The sequence below is a fragment of the Paroedura picta genome, chromosome 1, assembly GCF_049243985.1.
Source record: "Paroedura picta isolate Pp20150507F chromosome 1, Ppicta_v3.0, whole genome shotgun sequence".
Classification (NCBI taxonomy): domain Eukaryota; kingdom Metazoa; phylum Chordata; class Lepidosauria; order Squamata; family Gekkonidae; genus Paroedura; species Paroedura picta.
This window is the reverse complement of record NC_135369.1, coordinates 205,007,186-205,024,661: the sequence shown is the minus strand read 5'-3', so window position 1 is coordinate 205,024,661 and position 17,476 is coordinate 205,007,186. Positions and strand designations below refer to the sequence as shown.

Below are 17,476 nucleotides of genomic sequence, written 5' to 3'. Positions count from 1 at the left end.
ATGCATCATTACAATGCACCCCAGCAAGAAAATACATTCCGGTATATTTTGTAAGATCTTGAGGGAGAGAGAGCAGATGAAGTAAAATTAGGAATATGATTTTAGAGCAACCTGTTTCTCACATCTGGAAACATAACCAGTAAGAGTATTTAAAAAAAACCCTTTGGACTTGATCAACAGTGGGTCAGAAACCTTATCAAACACCCGAACTGCTGGGTGGCACCTACAGAACACTACAAGACCAAAATGGGTGTGATCTTTACCTGTCAATTTTAAAGAGTACAGCTGGAATCTTATTATAGAATCCTAGAATCATAGAGTTGGAAGGGGCCATACAGGCCATCTAGTCCAACCCTCTGCTCAACGCAGGATCAGCCCAAAGCATCCTAAAGCATTATTGGGTATATGCACACAGGAATGTACAAATGCATTTTTATTTACTCACTGACCCATTCTATCCGATGGGTACCCAAAGCAGCTTCCATCTTTCTCCTTACCTCTGACTCATTCTCACAACAACCCAGTGTGTTAGGTGAGGCTGAGAGAGCTGTGAGTGTCCCAGAGTCACCCAGCAAGCTTTCAAGGAAAGGTGGGTATTCAAACCAGTCTTTCAGTGTAATCACCAAACAACGCTGGCTCCATGCTACATCAAACATATGCCTCCCACAGTTGCATTGTACGGTGACTTTATGACCTTTCCAAATAAATCAAAGAGAATAGGAACGCAGCAAAACGAGCCAACTGAAGTCAGCAGGCAGAATTTGCAACGGCTTTAACAACATGAAAATACGCGCTGAAGACAGTGGCAAAAGTCTCCTAAATAAGGGTCCAGAAAGAAGTATACGGCACCTTTACTGTTTCCAGGAACCGACAGCAATGAACTCGGAACGGTGAGGTCGCCTTGGAGCATCCATGCTGGGAGTACTCTTTTCCTTGAAGCAGAAAGCTAAAAGACAAATTAATAGAAGTTTTTTTTGTCTTAAGCACAAGAATATGCAGAATGTAAGGATCTTCTTTAGGCCAAAATGCACTTTTTACTGAAGCAAAGGTTACATTTATTAAGCCAGCAAGTACACTTATTCAAGGCATTGATAAATCTGGGAGTCGAGACACAGATCTTTGCATACATGTTCCCCTGGTCTCCCCCGAGTCGCCCTGAGGGAATCCCATACAACTGGAGATCTGTGCATATTAGGCTGTGTTGCCACAAATTATTTATGCACCTCTGTCAATAGAGGAGTTGTAGCTCAATAGTAGAGCTTCTGCTTGGCATGCAGAAGGCCCCAGGTTCAATCCCCAGCATTCTCCAGTTTAAAAAATCCAGGCATGGGAAAGACCTCAGCCTGAGACCATGGTGCAGGGATAACTGCTGCCCTCCAGATGTCCATGGACTACAATTAATCAATCATAGTTCTGTCGCCCAGGATAATTGGAGTGATGGCAAATGTCCTAAGCCAGGGGTAGTCAAACTGCAGCCCTCCAGATGTCTATGGACTACAATTCCCAGGAGCCCCTGCCAGCGTTTGCTGGCAGGGGCTCATGGGAATTGTAGTCCATGGACATCTGAAGGGCCGCAGTTTGACTACCCCTGTCCTAAGCAAGAGAAAGACTAATTCCAAAAGCGTGTGTAGTCCTGGTCCGGCTTGTGTTTGTATGCTGGAGACTCAGGCCTGAAGGGATGACCTCCTGAGTGGCAGATTTTCACAGCCCACCAAGTACTGACGAGATCTTCTTTCCCCTTCCTGCTGCTATAAACTCAACAGTGGCACCATACCCTAAACAGCGGCGCTTCCCACCAGACTTCTGCTATACATCAGCTCTGCACAAAGGTCTAGCAGAAATTCAAGCTTATGACAAAACCTGGTTTAAACTGAAAATTAGCAAATCAAAACTTACTAATTATTTGACCAGCATGAAATGGGTAATCGAGGGGGGGGGGAATCTATTTCTCATTGTACCAGAGAAAAATCTCTGGTGTTCCCACAGGGGTGTGATTCATGCATAATGAAACTGTGATCTGTTATCATGTGAACAATTCTTTGAACCCATTGCCACTGGCTTCCCATTGAGAAGTCAATCCCATTAGCCCCCGGGGCAAAAGGACCTGATCCGCAGGCTGTGGTTTGCTCTTTGGCCTCCAAGAGAACTGGGGAGAGAGAGAGAACAATTTTCATGTGAAACTATGGGTATTTCTGCACATCAGGCCTGCTGAATGGCAAAGCGCTAAATTGTTTCACGTTTCCCAGCCCCTCCTCATCTTTTTGCGGTCACACCTTTGTCTGCTGCCTTTTCACTCAGCTCACCCTTTACATATGCTGCTGGAAATGGCAGAAGAGAGCAACAGGCCTTATACACGACTTTCTTCCGCCTGTCAATCAATTCAGACAACCAATCCCCTTTTTCAACAGTTTAAAGCTCCCACAATGCCCGCTAATATTTTCGAGAGGCATGCTTTGTGTTACGATTTTGAAAAACAATCTTCTTTTATTTCTGGCATTGCTTGTCCGCCTATTCGTTGCTCCAGTAAGTTAGCCATTTTTTAAAAGAAATTCCCATCCCTGGGAACAAGAGAGTGGAAGGCAGGTGTGAGGGCAGGATGAGGCAGGTGCCTTTAGCGCGTTTTAGCCTCCATACCTTCCCTCTGCTGGTTGCTCTCTGGTAACAAGAGCTAAATAGGTTGGTGAATCCATCTTATGCGACTCCCCATCTCGCACTTTAAAATGGGGGATGTAGTGAGCAGTTTGCTGCCCAGACACTGGATGTGGGTGACGTCATGTGGAGCAACCGGAATATAAGGACTACGTTAGGTAAGCATTTTGCTATATTTATCGCGTGCAGAAAAGCCCTATAAATTGTTGTTTACTGCAGACCAGAAATTGTCTTTGAACCATACACAAAAGTTAGCAGTGCAGAATCCTGAGGATTTCCAAGACTTAATCTGAGAACAAGAAACCATGGCATAAGTTCAAGAAGAGAGAATGGGGAATTAAAGAACTTTAAGGCTGACAATGAAGAAACTGAAAAATTTAAAACCTTTTCTATTCTTTGGCTCCGCCATTAAAGATAGACACTCCACAAAGTAACCTAGAGTTTGGATAATAGAATCCAGTAGCACCTTTAAGACCAACAAAGATTGATTCAGGGCGTGAGCTTTCGAGTGCAAGCACTCTTTGTCAGACTAAGAACTCCTTACATGACCGCGGGAATATATAGCAAAAATTAATTCTGTTACATTAGTAAACTGTGTCACACATCCAAATACAGCCAATGTCGATTCTTTGCCAATACGGCCAATCAATCCCCTTGAAATTCAGTTGTTGTTCACACAAACATAGGAAAAATAAAACTGTCTGTGAAAGTGATCAAAGGCTATCACATCACCATATGTTGCTTGCCCCATCTGTTCCATACCAGTGTGAAAGGGGATTCTATTGTGCTACTTCAGACTAACACGGCTACCCATTTGAATCTAGAGTTTGGATGTTACCTTTTGGGGCGTTTCAGTGGTTCTTTCCAGTACGGACTGTCCTTCCAGAAGCTTGCCATGGTTAGAAGATGGGATCTGCTGTAGTGTAGATCGCTCAGGGGGCATCTTAGATGTCTGATTGGGCATCTCTTCTGCATCATTCCAACTGCACATGAACAAACCTCTTAGTGGAAAGAAGTAGCTAAGATGCCCACACTAAGCCAAAGCCAATTACAACGCAGCACTTACAGAACACGGGAAACACAACCCAGCCTGCCTTTAATCTAATTCAACCTGCTGATTCCAGCAAGAGAGTTGAGTGCATGCTTAATTTCCTCCCATTATCGGCAATGGCCCTTGAAAACATCTCACTCTGAAAAGGCCATAACAGTCTGGCTTAGCAAACTAAACACAGCAAGGTGACTCAACACCTACGGCCCATGGAACATTTACTACATCAGGAGAGTCCCCGACCTTCCGGAGCATGTGGGCACTTCTGGAATTTTGACACCAAGCAGCGGATGCAATGACAAAATGGTGGCTCCCGTAGATTAGCGATCCCCAACCTGTGGGCTGTGGACCACATATGGTCCTTCGACTAATTGGAGGTGGGCCCCGAAGGACGCCTTCTCCCCCCCCCCCGGCCCTTTACTTCATCCCCCCCAGCCCTTTACAACACACTTCATTGTTGTGGCGTGTCTGTATCTTATTTTGAAGGGATGTTTATACATTACCGTAGCGATCAGAGAGCGTTAGGGCAGTGGTTGAGAGTAGAGGAGTAAACTACCCCCCCCCCACCGGGCCTCAGTAAAAGGCGTTGTGTGGTCCCCGGTGAGTGGTCCCCGGTGATAAAAAGGTTGGGGACCACTGCCGTGGATGACTGAGCCAGGCACAAAATGTCAGGGAACAAAGTTATACACACGTCTCTTTGCAGCCCTTCAACACTTCAGACAGCAGTTCTGCTTAATGGTACGTCTTTTAATCTGCACAGCCAATCAGATTTCCAGAAGCCGTTCAAAAGCCTTGCTGGCCCCACCCCTTTCTGAGCACCAGAAATAACCTTGGAGGGTGCCCTAACATCCATGGGCAGCACACTGGGGACCCCTGTATTACACATTCAAAAGGATTAAGCTGCCACATCAATATTAATGTATTTATTTATTATATATTTATATACCGCCCTCCCCAAAGGCAGTTCTCTGATGTTCTCTGTATCTCTGATCTTCCTCCTTTGTCACAGTGGGACCGAAAACGCATGGTGGGAAAAGGCCAGGCCGGCACTCATGTGGCAGTGAGGCTAATCCCCACATACACATGATGTTGCCTCTGGCCCGGCTCCCTCCCAGACGTGGTCTGCTTTAAGGCCTCCAATGCACTGCAGCAAGGGAACGCTGATCTGTTTCAGCACAAGGGCTGGGCCTATACATAAAGGAAAGAGCTGGGCCTGGAAGGCCCGGCTCGTCCCCTGCTTATGGTGCCCCAACAGGGACAAAAATTGCTTGTCAGCTTTGTGGCGCCACAGGGTCAAATGGGGCATTTTTTTCTTTGCAGGAGGATGGGGCTGTGTTGGCACGCCATCCCACCTTTGTGCAAAGAACCCTCCCTTTCCCCCTCGGAACCCTTCCACCCCAGCTGCATTGATGGCAGATAATCCAGAGTGGATAAGGTCCACCGTGGTAAAAGTTCCCCTGTGGGGACACAGGAACTGGCGGAGCATGCTGCTCCACCACAAGAAACCAGTCGCAGCCCAGCATGTCCGCCAGCATGCATAATCATTCTGGAAATAGTTTCACTTTCATGTCAAAGTGTGAAACAGCCATGAAGGTTCAAGCTGCAGCACCCCACTAAACCATATCATTAGTTTGCGTCTCTTACCTTCTCTCTCTCAAATGCTACGGACGAAACTACAGAGTTCGTTATTTGACAAGCTGGGCCTAGGGACTCACTTCCCCACAGCTGAGGGGAACTGTGGCATGCCCCTGCAGTCCCAGGCCAAATCAGTCCCCCCAGACTTCTTGAATGAGGTGCCCCACAGTTGCTGTGGGACTATGGGGGAAGGCAGTCACTGCAAAGTATTGTGTCATCCATCCCTAAGCCAATTATTTTTAGAGAAAGAAGCCAGGCAGCGTAAGAATACCTTATTAACATCACAAGATCACCCATTTTTGAACCCATTTTTAACTTGCATATCAGATCCAAGAGAGAGAGAGAGAGAAAGAGAGAGAGAAACCCAAGCTCAGTTAATGAGACGACCCACAGAGGCAATGTTGAACCAGGGATCTCCTCTATCCTAGCTCATTCTCTGAGCTACAGGGGCCATCCCAGCATGGGACACGTGTTACCAACAACATTCAGTTCACCGTTCAGTCTTGAAATTTAGTGGAATGGGAAGTGGAAGAATAGAGACAGAAAGCAATACAAACCAAAAGCCATATTTTCATTTATATTGCACTGCACTCCTGTTTGAGCTAGAAAACAAAGCCATGCAGCTTTCATTCAACGCAGGGTGTTGCTTAATATACACTGAAAGCATCTTTATGGCTATAATAAAGCTAACAATGGTATTGTCTGGTGGGCAGCCGTGTTGGTCTGAAGCAGCAGAACCAAGTTTGAGTCCAGAGGCACTTTTAAGACCAACTAAGTCTTATTCAAGGTCTTAAAGGAGCCACTGGACTCGAACTTAATTATATTTTCCATTTGTCACAATACTGGATAAAAATGCAGTTTGACTCCCAGTGTAATTTCATTCCCAATGCCTGGAGCAGCTATTCTCATGCCTACTATTTCCTCCGCCCTGATCCAAAGAGTGTTGTTTGTGGCTTGTGACAAGGGGACACATTTCTCAATCCCGTAGGATCAACTGAAGGATTAGGGAATCACCATAATTGCATCATCATCCTTAGGTCAATACTATGACTCTCCCAATTACATGCAGGACATTTGAACATTTGACTCAACTAGCCTATAAGTCAAGGGTAGTCACTGCGGCCCTCCAGATGTCCATGGACTACAATTCCCATGAGCCCGGAATTGTAGTCCATGGACATCTGGAGGGCTGCAGTTTGAGTACCCCTGCTATAAGTTGCTACTCCAAGAAACACAAGAATGTAGAGTTGCCAACTCTGGGCTGGGAAACTCCCGATGTGGGGGACAGAAATGTGAAAGGGCACAATTTGGGAAGGGGCACGACCACAGAAGACTATAATGTCATAGAGTCTGCACACCCCCCCCCCCAAGCAGCCATTTTATCCAGGGGAACTGATCTTGCTTGGGTCACTTGGAGAACAATTATAACAAGCAGGAGATCTCCAGGTGACATCTGGAGGTTGGTGACTCTGTATTATCTGCAATTAGAGGCAGTCAGGGTTATGGCCATGTACTGACTGAGCTGAAACAGAATTTGATCTACCTTACAGCAAAAGCTCACTGGTAGGTCAGCAGCAGAATTGCTTCCAATACAGAATTTAAATATTACCTTTTCAGGCCGTCCATATCTGTGTGAGGGAAAACTACCCTGAAGACACATTTGTCCACTAACAGGGAAAAGTTGTCACCGGGGCTCAGGTGGTGCCATTCATCGGAGTCCAGTGGCAAAAACTGGCTGTGTTCAGATGGCCGATAAAAACACGGGTTTACATGAACCTGAAAATGAAGAGTAGGACTCCTGATGCAAACACTAGTTACTACTGGTTACAGAAAACTATTTAATATTCTGATTCTACTACAGTGCAATAGTGAAGAGTTTCACAAAAGAGTTTTGTGGGAACACTCCACTTAATTCTTATGCATCAAGGTATGTTGAGTTAATAAATCCTGCTCATTGACTTAAGTCACAAAGCACATGAAGTTGCCCTAGACTGAATCAGACCCTTGATCCATCTACCATTTGATAAATGAAATTGTCAGACAGGCAGGTCAGAAACTTGCATGACTGAGGACGCTTCGCAGAATTTGTTTCCCAGCACACATCTGGAAAATTGAAGTCACCCATGACGACAAGGTCCTGCCGCTTGAGAAAATATTCATTCCAGGGGGAAAGGGCCTATGGCTACCCTTCCTCATCCTGGACAGGGTATTCCACCAGGGCCCTTACTGTTTTATTTATACCTCTCCCGCGGAGCTGTTTCAGATTCTTTTATTCTACTATCTTCAATCCGCTCCTGCAGAGCAGATTAAATAAAGGAGTAAGGGCTTTTGGGGAAGAGTTAGGGCGGGACCTGTCCGGGATAAAAACTCGGAGAGGGCTAATCAAGAGCCGCGAAGAGGCTCCTGATTGGCCCTCTCCAAGAGCCACTCAAGGGCCAAGTGGCCAATTGGGAGGCGTGCTACGCGTGCCTCCCTATTGGCCACTTGGCCCGCCCTGGACTCCGTGCCCACACTCCGTCCCCATATGGTTCGCTGCCGGGAAAGGAGCAGGGCAGGCGCGTCAAAGACTCCTTTCCCGCCGACAAACCATCGCCCTTCCCATGACGACTCCCCGCGGCCTCAACAACGAAAGACTGCCGCCACCATGGCCCCGCCGCCTCGCCACACGCCAGCCCCACCAGAGAGACGCAGAACCGCGCCCCACCATCTCCGCGCCCTTCGCCGCCACCGGCAAGCCCAGCCCTCGACGCGGACACACTGGCGTGCCCATCGCCCGACACACTCACACACCGCCGCTGAAGGCCTCCGCCCAGAGCTCCAGCCCTCTACCGATGCCCCCCCGCCGCGCCCGCACGGGCCTCCCCGCCGCTATGCCGCGGCCCCGCCCGGACACCAGGACGACCTACTTACCCTGTCCCCGCTGCCACAACGCTCTCCAGACACGCCAGGTACAACCACGCGTCAACCCCGGCCCCGCAGGAGCTTGCTGGACTCGGGAGGGGGCCGGGAATGCTTCTGTGCACCCTTCCACGCCGTGCCCTGCCTTGCACAGCCGCCCCACGGCATCCCCACCCACTAGCTTTGCGACGTCGCCGGGGGGGGGGGGGGGAACCAGCCATCTAGCGCCCATTTTATTCCTATATAAAATGGGCTTTTAATCTGTAGTAATATACACAGTAAAAAAAATGGGGGGGGGGAGGTAGCCACTGCTATCCTGCTTTCCTTGATTGTAAAAAAAGAAAAAGAAAAGAAACACCCAAAACCACCAGAGATTCCCAATCTAGATCCCATGAGCACCATGGCATACATCAACACCCTTTCTAGTGCTTGTCAGATGTATTTTGAAAGTACCCAGCATGGCTTCTGATTGGCTTTGCAGTTTAAAAACAAGATGTTTTCTAGCAAGAGCTTCTGCCTGAACGACTGAAGAGTTACTATTAGAATTATACATAACCTCGCTCTCTGACGTTTTGAGGTTGGCTCCACCTCCAGGGTCAGCCATTTTGAGGCGTCACCTGTCACACTGTGTCAGCATTCCAAAGGTGTCCACAGCCCCAAAAGGGTTGGAGGCCCTAGATATAACTGTTTTGACACATTTACTAGCTATGTATATGGGCAGGCTCTATTATTATGTTTTATTACTCATTTCTTACAGCTGAAAGTCTATGCGGCGTCAGAAAAGCAAGTCTAACACAGAGAATGCCAAGACCTTCCTAGCATTACGCCAGGACCAAAGTTTTTCATCATAAGAACCATATCTCCTGACCATAATGAAAGTTTTCAATATTTAAATGCATAAAGAAAGAAAAATAATTACTGGTTTGATGCAAAGCTGGTCACCCATTACTTTCAGAATAGCGTGCTTCCTGGATACACGTTTATCTGTAATCTGGAAAGACAAAAGGTAATTGTATGGGAACAGGTGTTGTATAGAACAGTTTACATCAATGATATCTTCTGAACATAAACTCATACATCTAGTACCAAAAATTTCTGCTCAGTTTCTGCCAGCATCAGGCTGAAAGTGACTCTTCAGGGATACCCCTCCCACCCCATTTATACTAAGTGGTTCAACTTGAGCTGCGGGGAGAATCTAAATATCAATCTGACACCTCTCTCTACTCTGTATGAAGTGTTCGAGCTCCTTAGAACAGTACCAAGCTAGTGTTTGAGGACTTGAAATATCTATACATTGCAGAATGCTACTGCTTCTTAAATGTGGTGCGTTGCTGCTCTCAAGGACATGAAAGCCCACTACATGTAGCAAATGTCTGCATTTCAAGTGCCAAATTTTTAAGAACAATGTAACAGGCAAGTGAAGAGGGTCAATTCTGCAGTCCTGGGGGGAGCGGCAATTGAGTTTGTATAAGCAATTTCAGAAGCCACGTTGCCTAACCAGAGAAGCCAAACAAAGGGAGTTCTGTGGCAGAACTGAGACCGGTTTGAGTGTGTTTCTGCTCAGAGGTCAAGCGGCCTTCTCAGCTCCCCTTCCGTTCAAGCCTCCAGACATGAGGGTTTGGTACACTATACAAGCCAAAGGCAAACCAACTCTCCCCCTCATACCCACCTGTATACACAAGGTATAAAACCCAAACATTACGATAAAAGGAGGGATACATCCCGGAGGGGCAAAGTAAGGGACTCTTCTGCCCTCTTGGGGTTTTTTGTCACTTGTGTGTTCCTACTGTGTCTGTGTGAGTGTAGGAGGGGGCTTTCCATAGTGTTTTATTTCCGCTAGCAGCTGCTTTGATATTACATCACTGGATCTCAGCGGTTTCTCAGTGGAACAGGCTTCCTCAGGGGGTGGTGGGTTCTCCATCTTTGGAAAATTTTAAACAGAGGCTAGATAGCTATCTGACGGAGAGGTTGATTCTGTGAAGGCAAAGGGGTGGCAGGTTACAGTAGATGAGCGATTGGGATGTGAGTGTCCTGCATAGTGCAGGGGGTAGGTCTAGATGACCTATGAGGTCCCTTCCAACTCTATTATTCTATGATTCTATGGATCTCCAGTATTTTCAGCAGCAGTTTAAAACTGAAGGGAGCTACTATAATGCATATTGTAATAATGTAATATATATCCTGACCATGGAGTTCCTACAAGAGGCCATTATGGTACTGTTGACATCTTTGAAATAGCCCTCCTTTCTAGAGGACCACCTTCCAATAGCCAGGCGGTCAAGCACAACCAGGATGGGTTCGGATGTCAGATCGGCCCCTTCTGCAAGAGATCAGGAACTGGTGGAAGAGTCAGATGGTCTCTTACAGCCAACTGAAGAATGGTAGAAAACCAGGGATGCCTCAGCCAATGAGGCGCTATGAGGATCACTGAAAAGGAAAGGTGTGAGGTCCTCCACAGAAGTTCGGGTAGCACAGGAAGAGGTGGAAAAGCGTACAGAAGGCTGTATGGCCACTGTGCGTGCAGAGCGTCAGTGTCTTCTGCCCTTGGCTGGAAGAATCAAGTCATGAAGCGGACTACCTGCTGGAAATCCTCATTCAAGTCTTGTCTATCATAGTAACAAGGGAGAGGAGGATAATCCCTGTCAGAGCTCCCCCTCCCCCTCGTTGGCACAGAGAAATAAGCTCTTCCTGCATAGAGTGCCTAATAGCTCTTAAAACATTCGGATCCAAAGAACCAGTGTGATTAATTTCACAGGGTTGTGATTCCAACATTTCCCTGTCTGGCCCTTGCTAAGGGCCAAAACAGACCTTCCCACTCAGATAAGGTTGAGATGGCATTAGAGTCCATAAAATGGCCACCAGGCTAGACCAGCCATTGGGTAGAAGCCCCCAGGTGGCTGAGGCCACTGTGACTTGGTGTAGACTTCGGGGGGAGGCGGGGTATAAATATAATAATAATAATAATAATAATAATAATAATAATAATAATAATAATAATAATAATAATAATAATAATAATAATAATAATAATAATAATAATAGACTCCACAGGCGGCTCAGGCTGCCAAAGTTCACTAGGGGCTTTCTTGACCTCAGTTGGGATGGCCCGACACAGGGTGTCGTCCACCAGGCCCAATGCCTCTCGCTCAGCAGTGGCTCTAACCGCTGCCAGATCCTCTTTCGAGAGGAAGGCATCCCACAAAGTAAGAGTCTCCATACTAATGGAGAACGACTGAAGAAAAAAAATTCCTGGTACCAAATGGCCGATAAGGCTGCGGTAGCAGCACTCCAATGGGAAAAAACTGCCCCTTTTATTTTTACACACACACACACACACACACACTACTCAACACCCATGGAACCACCGTGGTAGAGAAAAATTAGAGAAGGAAAGAATGGGGGAAGGAGGAGTTTGGGAACCAGGAATTTAAAGGAATCAAGGAACAAGATTAGTAGAGCTCACGCTACGCTGTCTCCCTATCGACAAGGGAGGACAACTGGAGAGAGAGGGTTGCCATGGTGCAGGACTGGAACGGGAGGGGAAGGGCTTTCTCTTTAGCTCCTGACTCCCTGACAAGCTGGTGGCAAAACCCACTCTGCAGATGTCCTCCACTCCAGAAGGAGACTAGTCCATATAAACTCAGGGGGAACAGGAAAAAGCCCAATCTTATTGTATCTCAAAAAAATAAGCAGGGTTGGTACTCAGAAGGGTCACCATCAAGGAGGAAGTCTACAGCAAGCTACCTCTGCCGCTCAGTTGCTTTGAAAGCCCCTTGCTAGGGTCTCCATAAGATGGCTGTGATCAGACACACTTCCATACCCTAGAAATCTATTTAGAAATCTAAATAAATAAATAAAATAAATACCTACAAATAACTCCGAGGTAAGTCAGCCTTGAGAAGCAGCACAGAAGGTCCACACTACCACCTTGAAAGGTACTGTATTTGCTGGCGTATGACCCATTATGCACGGGGGTTTTAGCGCACATTCAGGGTGGAATGGCGGCGACTAAAATCACCGATAACACACGGTGCCGGCTGCGACCAGTCGCAGCTTCGGTGCATGCCACCAAAAAAGCAGCGTTCACGAAACGCAGAAGAAAGCGCAGCTTCCGGGTGTCCGGGGCGCAACCAGAAGTGGTGCCAGGATCGCCGCGTACATAATCGGTTACTCTGGGTTTTGCCGCCGTCACGCCCCGCCCTGTGCATAACTGGTGGTCTTCCACCTCCGCATTTTCCATGTAACCTGAAATCGCCGTTTCGGCGGCAGTGCATAATGGGCCAATAAGACGACTGGGCGTATAAGACGACCCCCCAACATTTCCACTCAAAATACAGTACTATGGGCCACTATGGGCAGCTATGTCTATCCCAACTGAAGTGCACCCGGTTTATAGGACGACCCCCCCCCCCACTTGGAGGCATGTTTTTCAGGGGGGAAAGTAGTCTTATACGCCAGCAAATACTGTCCTTAGAAGGGATCTATATTAGAGCGTTGGCAGCTCTCCTTCCAGGATCCCTGTAGAGGCGGGGAAGCCTACGGGCAGCCGAGGAAGCCTTTCCTGGCCCCAGCTTCTGCTGCTTTTCTGCCTGGGTGAGCGAAGCCCTCGCGGCCTCCGCCTCTCCCCTCCCTCGCCCGGAGTCTTCCTCCACCCACCCCAGGCCCTCGGAGCCGCCCGGCACTTACTCCCAGCAGGGGGCCTCTTCCGATGACTGTCTCGCCGGGCGGCAGCGCCACGGGGCACCCTCCCTCCACCGGCGCCACCTGAAACCCTGACATCGCCCCAGGCCCGCCCGCCCGCGGAGTCCGCATGGGGGACAGAAAACACCGACGTACCGCCGCTCTGACGCTTTCCCCCGCCCGGCTAGACCGCGAAGCAAAGTTCCGGCCGGGCGCGGGGCCCACGTTTTTAAAGCGCCCTCCAATCAGCCTGCGACTCCTCCCAAACTACAGCCCCCAGAAGGCCTATCGACGCTTCGCGTGGACGCCCGGGGGGCGGGCCTCGGAAAGAAGTCAACAGACGCCTTCGGAAGGGAAGGACGTTGGGGGCTGTTAACGGCCGAGGAACGTTCCGGTGAGTGACAGGCCCCTCGCGCGGCTAGGGGGCGTACCCGAACGCTCGGCCGGCCAATCCCAGAGCGGGGCGGTGGGCACTGGTGGGGCGTGTGCGGGGGCGGGGATATCCCGAGGCTCCCATTGGCCGCCGCTAATCCAAGCGCCCCCTACCTGAAGGGACGCGGGCCGGCCGAAGGACCTCCCTGCTGAAGAGCGAGAGACGCGCACGTGTGAAGGGCAGCCCCTCGCGCGCAACACGCATCCAAAACACAAGGCGTTTCTCACAATACCGCCTCCCCCCCAGACACGGGTTGTGTGGGCGCCCACGCCAGTGAGGAAGGGCCTCCCGCGGTTTCTTGAGGGAAGGGAGCCGGTCGCTTTCCATTGCTTTTGGCTTGCCCTCCTTCGACTTCATTCAGAACAAATTTAGAGGCCGGTCAGGCACCTTGGCGACCAACCAAGCTTTATTCTAGGGATGAGCTTTATTTATGTATTAGGTTAGGTAGGTTTCTATGCCGCCTTCCCATGCGGCTCAGGGCGGTTCACAGAAAAGAATGCAGGGGTAGTACATAGAACAGACTGAATGCATCACACGGTCATAATTAACATCTATCAGCAATAAACTAACAAGAGGCTTAACAAGTAGAACAACAACTCAAATAGAACGACGTAATCAGTTCAAACTTATAGGCAAGAGTGTGGGTAAATTAACAGAAAGCATTATGCAAATGATTAACAGATCCCAGAGAGGAAGAAGAAGAAGAGTTGGTTCTTATATGCTGCCTTTCCCTACCCGAAGGAGGCTCAAAGCGGCTTACAGTCACCTTCCCATTCCTCTCCCCACAACAGACACCCTGTGGGGTGGGTGAGGCTGAGAGAGCTCTGATATCACTGCTCAGTCAGAACAGCTTTATCTGTGCTGTGGGGAGCCCAAGGTCACCCAGCTGGTTGCATGTGGGGGAGTGCAGAATCGAATCCGGCATGCCAGATTAGAAGTCCACACTCCTAACCACTACACCAAACTGGCAGGGGTCAGAAGGGCAAGGTTGCAGCTAACTGCTGTCAGCAACTAATTATCTAGTCGCCTATTATTCTCTGAATGTGGATACATTTATTGAACCCAAGATGTTTTGTTAAATCTTGGTCTCCCAGGCCCAAGCAAGTGTCCACTGCAGAGTGAGGATCTCAACCCAGTTCTCCCAGATCTTAGTCCAATCCTTTAACCATTACACCAAGCTGCTATTCATTTCTCTCTCTGTCCATCTATGTGGGGTAGCAGAGTGTTGTATTAGGATCTTCCTCACTCTTTCACACAAGAGTGCTGGATGACTTTGGGCCAGTCACACACTCTAGGGTTGGGCGCTTTGGCGTCTGAAGCAGCCATTCATACCCGAAGTAGCCAACGGCACAGGGAGGGAGGGGAGGGGAGGTGCCTGTGCCTCCCTACCCCTCCATGCCACGGCGCTGGCTGCTTCGGGAGCGAATGGCTGTTTTGGGCGCCAAGGGACCAAACCCTCCTCTCAACCAAACTTGCCTTACACGGTTGTTGGGACGATAAAATGGAGATAACACTTCAGACTGCCAGAGGGAGGAAGGTGAAATAAAATAGATGAAATAAATAAAATAATAAAATCTATTATTTGTTTATTTATCATACTTATATACCGCCCTCCCCGGAGGCTCAGGGGAATAATTTAATAAATTATTACATTTATATACCACCCATTTCAGGATTTCCAACTCGGGGCAGTTCACAACCATAAACACATTATTATTAAAAAACAGTTAAAACAGTTAATCCATAATTGCCCCAGCTGTGGGTCTTGGTTTCTACCTCCCCTTCTCCAGTTGGGGGAGTGAGTTTTTTAATGAGGGACCCATATAATGGTATCAAATTTTGTCGGTCACTGGCCCCAACCAAAAGTCTGACAGAAGAGCACCATTATGCAGGCCCTACAAAACTGAGAAAGTCCCTGTAGGGCCCGCAGCTCTTCCGGGAGCTCATTCCACCAGGTGGGGGCCAGGGTCAAAAAGGTGTTGTGTTTTGATTTTATAATTCTTTACTTACATCAGCAACTACTCCACGCAATGTTAATACTTCTTCAACCAGCAATCTTTAGTATCATAAAATATCAGCAAGTGTTTCTAAGCAGATATTACTGGCAGTACTGATCTCTGTTCTATTTACTCCAGTTTAAAGCCCTACAAAGATTTGGGCATCTTATGGACCATCTGCCTACCAATCAAAAAAAAAAAATTAATTGGATGGCACATTAGAGAGGGCCTTTTTGGTGTCAGCCCCACGATTATGGAACAACTTCCCCAGGGAGTATGCTTGGTCCCCTCACTATTTTAAGGAGGCAGTTGAAGATGGTTTTATTTCAGACTACATTTGCTTAAGTTTGCTAGAAGCCTTGACTTGTGATTTTAAGTGTGTTTTTTGTCTTTTAAATGTATTTTATTTTTATATTTTTATACCATCCCCTCTTGAACAAATCATCTTGAGGCAGTTTACGTATTTATCGGTGTTGTAAGCTGCCTTGAGTTCTGTGAGGATCAAAGACCGCTAATAAATGTTTTAAGTAAATAACTATTTCTACCTCCATTTTGCTTTTCTAGAAAGAACCAGATCTAAACTATGCTGAAAGGCTCCAAAGAGACAATTCCCCGACACAATAAGCCTCCCGTTGTTGCTTGCAAGAAGTTCTCTGTCCAGGCCAGGCAGAAACAAAAAGCCAGCCCCAAGGATTTTGTGCAGCTTCTCCCGCTCGAAATCTGCCTGAGGATTTTTAGCCAGCTGGATATTCAGAGCTTATGCAATGCTGCTATGACTTGCCGCAGCTGGAACTGCACCCTGGAGTCCTGTGATCATTTGTGGAAGCGTCATTGCTTAACCATAAGGGTTGTCTGTCAGCGAGAGATCGACAGAGACAGAGATGACAGATATTCATGGAAGGTATGCTCAGACCAGACTGGGCATGGGAAGACTACCGCTGTGGTCTGAAGTGGAACAGCACCTTTCCTAGGCAATGGACTCCCAAGGGTTTAGAAAGGTGTAGCTCTATTGAACCCTCACCTGGATGGCCCAGGCTCTCATCAAATCTTGGAAATGGGAGGGTTTCTGGAGTTCTGCCCCTGCTGGTGGCTCCCGGGGTTTTGCCACTATGTGACACAGTGCTGGAGGATGGGCCTGATTCAGCATGCCTTCTCTTAGGTTCTTATATCTGGGGCAGTGATGCTTTGGATTCTGGGTCCTTAGGGGGCAACAGTGGGAGGATGTCTGGAGTTCTGGCCCCACTGGTGTACCATCTGATGGCACCTGGGTTCTGGCTACTGAGGAAGTCCAGAGTCACTATGGAGAGGCAGGCAGGGGCAAGCCACCCCTGAGCACCTTCTGCCTTGAAAACCTTATGGAACAAATTGTTGTTGTTAGGTACAAAGTCATGCCTGACCCATCGCGACCCCATGGACAATGATCCTCCAGGCCTTCCTGTCCTCTATCATTCCCCGGAGTCCATTTAAGTTTGCAAGTCCATTTAAGTTTGCAATGGAACAAATATCAGTTGGCAAAGGGGAGAATGTTGAACACCAGCTTAGTTCCCCATTGAGCAGAACAGTGAAGTAATAAATAAATGAAATAAAAGATGCAAATGTCTGTCCCTCTTATTTGAGTGCCTTTTTCATTTTGTCTCCCTCTTTATTCTGTTTCCCCCTTCTTATTCGTTCCCCCACCCCTGCTCCCCATTTTATTTTTTTGATCAGGTCACACTGCTGAGAAACTACTGGAAGAGCAAAGTGAAGCAGGAGTGGCTGAGTGGAACATATAGCAACGTACGTTCCCACAGCAGCTTGCCAGAAAAGAGCATGTACCCCATGGACATGGATACCTGGGGGGAGATCCTAGAAGCAGAACTGGAACGATAAGGAAACGTATCCAAAACAACTCCAGAAAAATAGTGAAACTGCTTAATACAGGGGTTGAGTGGCCAATGGTATTTAATGTCCATCCAGGGCCAGGTGGAAACTGCAGCTCTGTGAATCTTTGACATTTAGAACCTCTGTGGATTTTCCCCAATTCGTTGTTGGAAAGGTTTGGATGATGGGTTTATATTTTGAGTTTGCTGTTCAAGGAACTTGCTTCTTGGTCTTGCTCCAAATGCACTTTGAAATAATGACAAATATTTTAAAATG

At 47.9% G+C, this 17,476-nt stretch overlaps 2 protein-coding genes across 8 annotated transcripts in view; one reads left to right on the top strand and one right to left on the bottom strand.

Moving 5' to 3' along the window:
- APLF (aprataxin and PNKP like factor) overlaps positions 1–13,222 on the bottom strand; it is a 25,357-nt gene extending 12,135 nt beyond the window's left edge. For 2 of the 4 annotated variants that reach the window (XR_013227430.1, XM_077317868.1), the window contains exons 1-5: positions 12,917–13,057; positions 9,150–9,221; positions 6,942–7,108; positions 3,488–3,632; positions 850–946 (exon numbers count right to left, since the gene is read on the bottom strand). Coding sequence is in view for 3 of the 4 variants with exons in the window: in XM_077317868.1 (XP_077173983.1) it covers positions 850–946; positions 3,488–3,632; positions 6,942–7,108; positions 9,150–9,221; positions 12,917–13,042 (607 nt within the window). In the remaining variant the exon portion in view is untranslated. The other 2 variants (XM_077317887.1, XM_077317879.1) reach the window with 2 other exon arrangements.
- Positions 13,170–17,476, top strand: FBXO48 (F-box protein 48). Of its 4 annotated transcripts, none has more exons than XM_077317902.1 (3): positions 13,170–13,304; positions 15,905–16,241; positions 17,048–17,476. In XM_077317902.1, exons 2-3 carry the CDS (start codon positions 15,924–15,926, stop codon positions 17,207–17,209), a joined length of 480 nt encoding a protein of 159 aa, XP_077174017.1. In that variant the 5' UTR covers positions 13,170–13,304; positions 15,905–15,923; the 3' UTR covers positions 17,210–17,476. The 4 variants fall into 4 exon arrangements, with proteins under 4 accessions (XP_077174017.1, XP_077174036.1, XP_077174026.1 ...); XM_077317921.1 differs by lacking the exon at positions 13,170–13,304 and adding an exon at positions 13,441–13,616; XM_077317911.1 differs by lacking the exon at positions 13,170–13,304 and adding an exon at positions 13,795–13,987.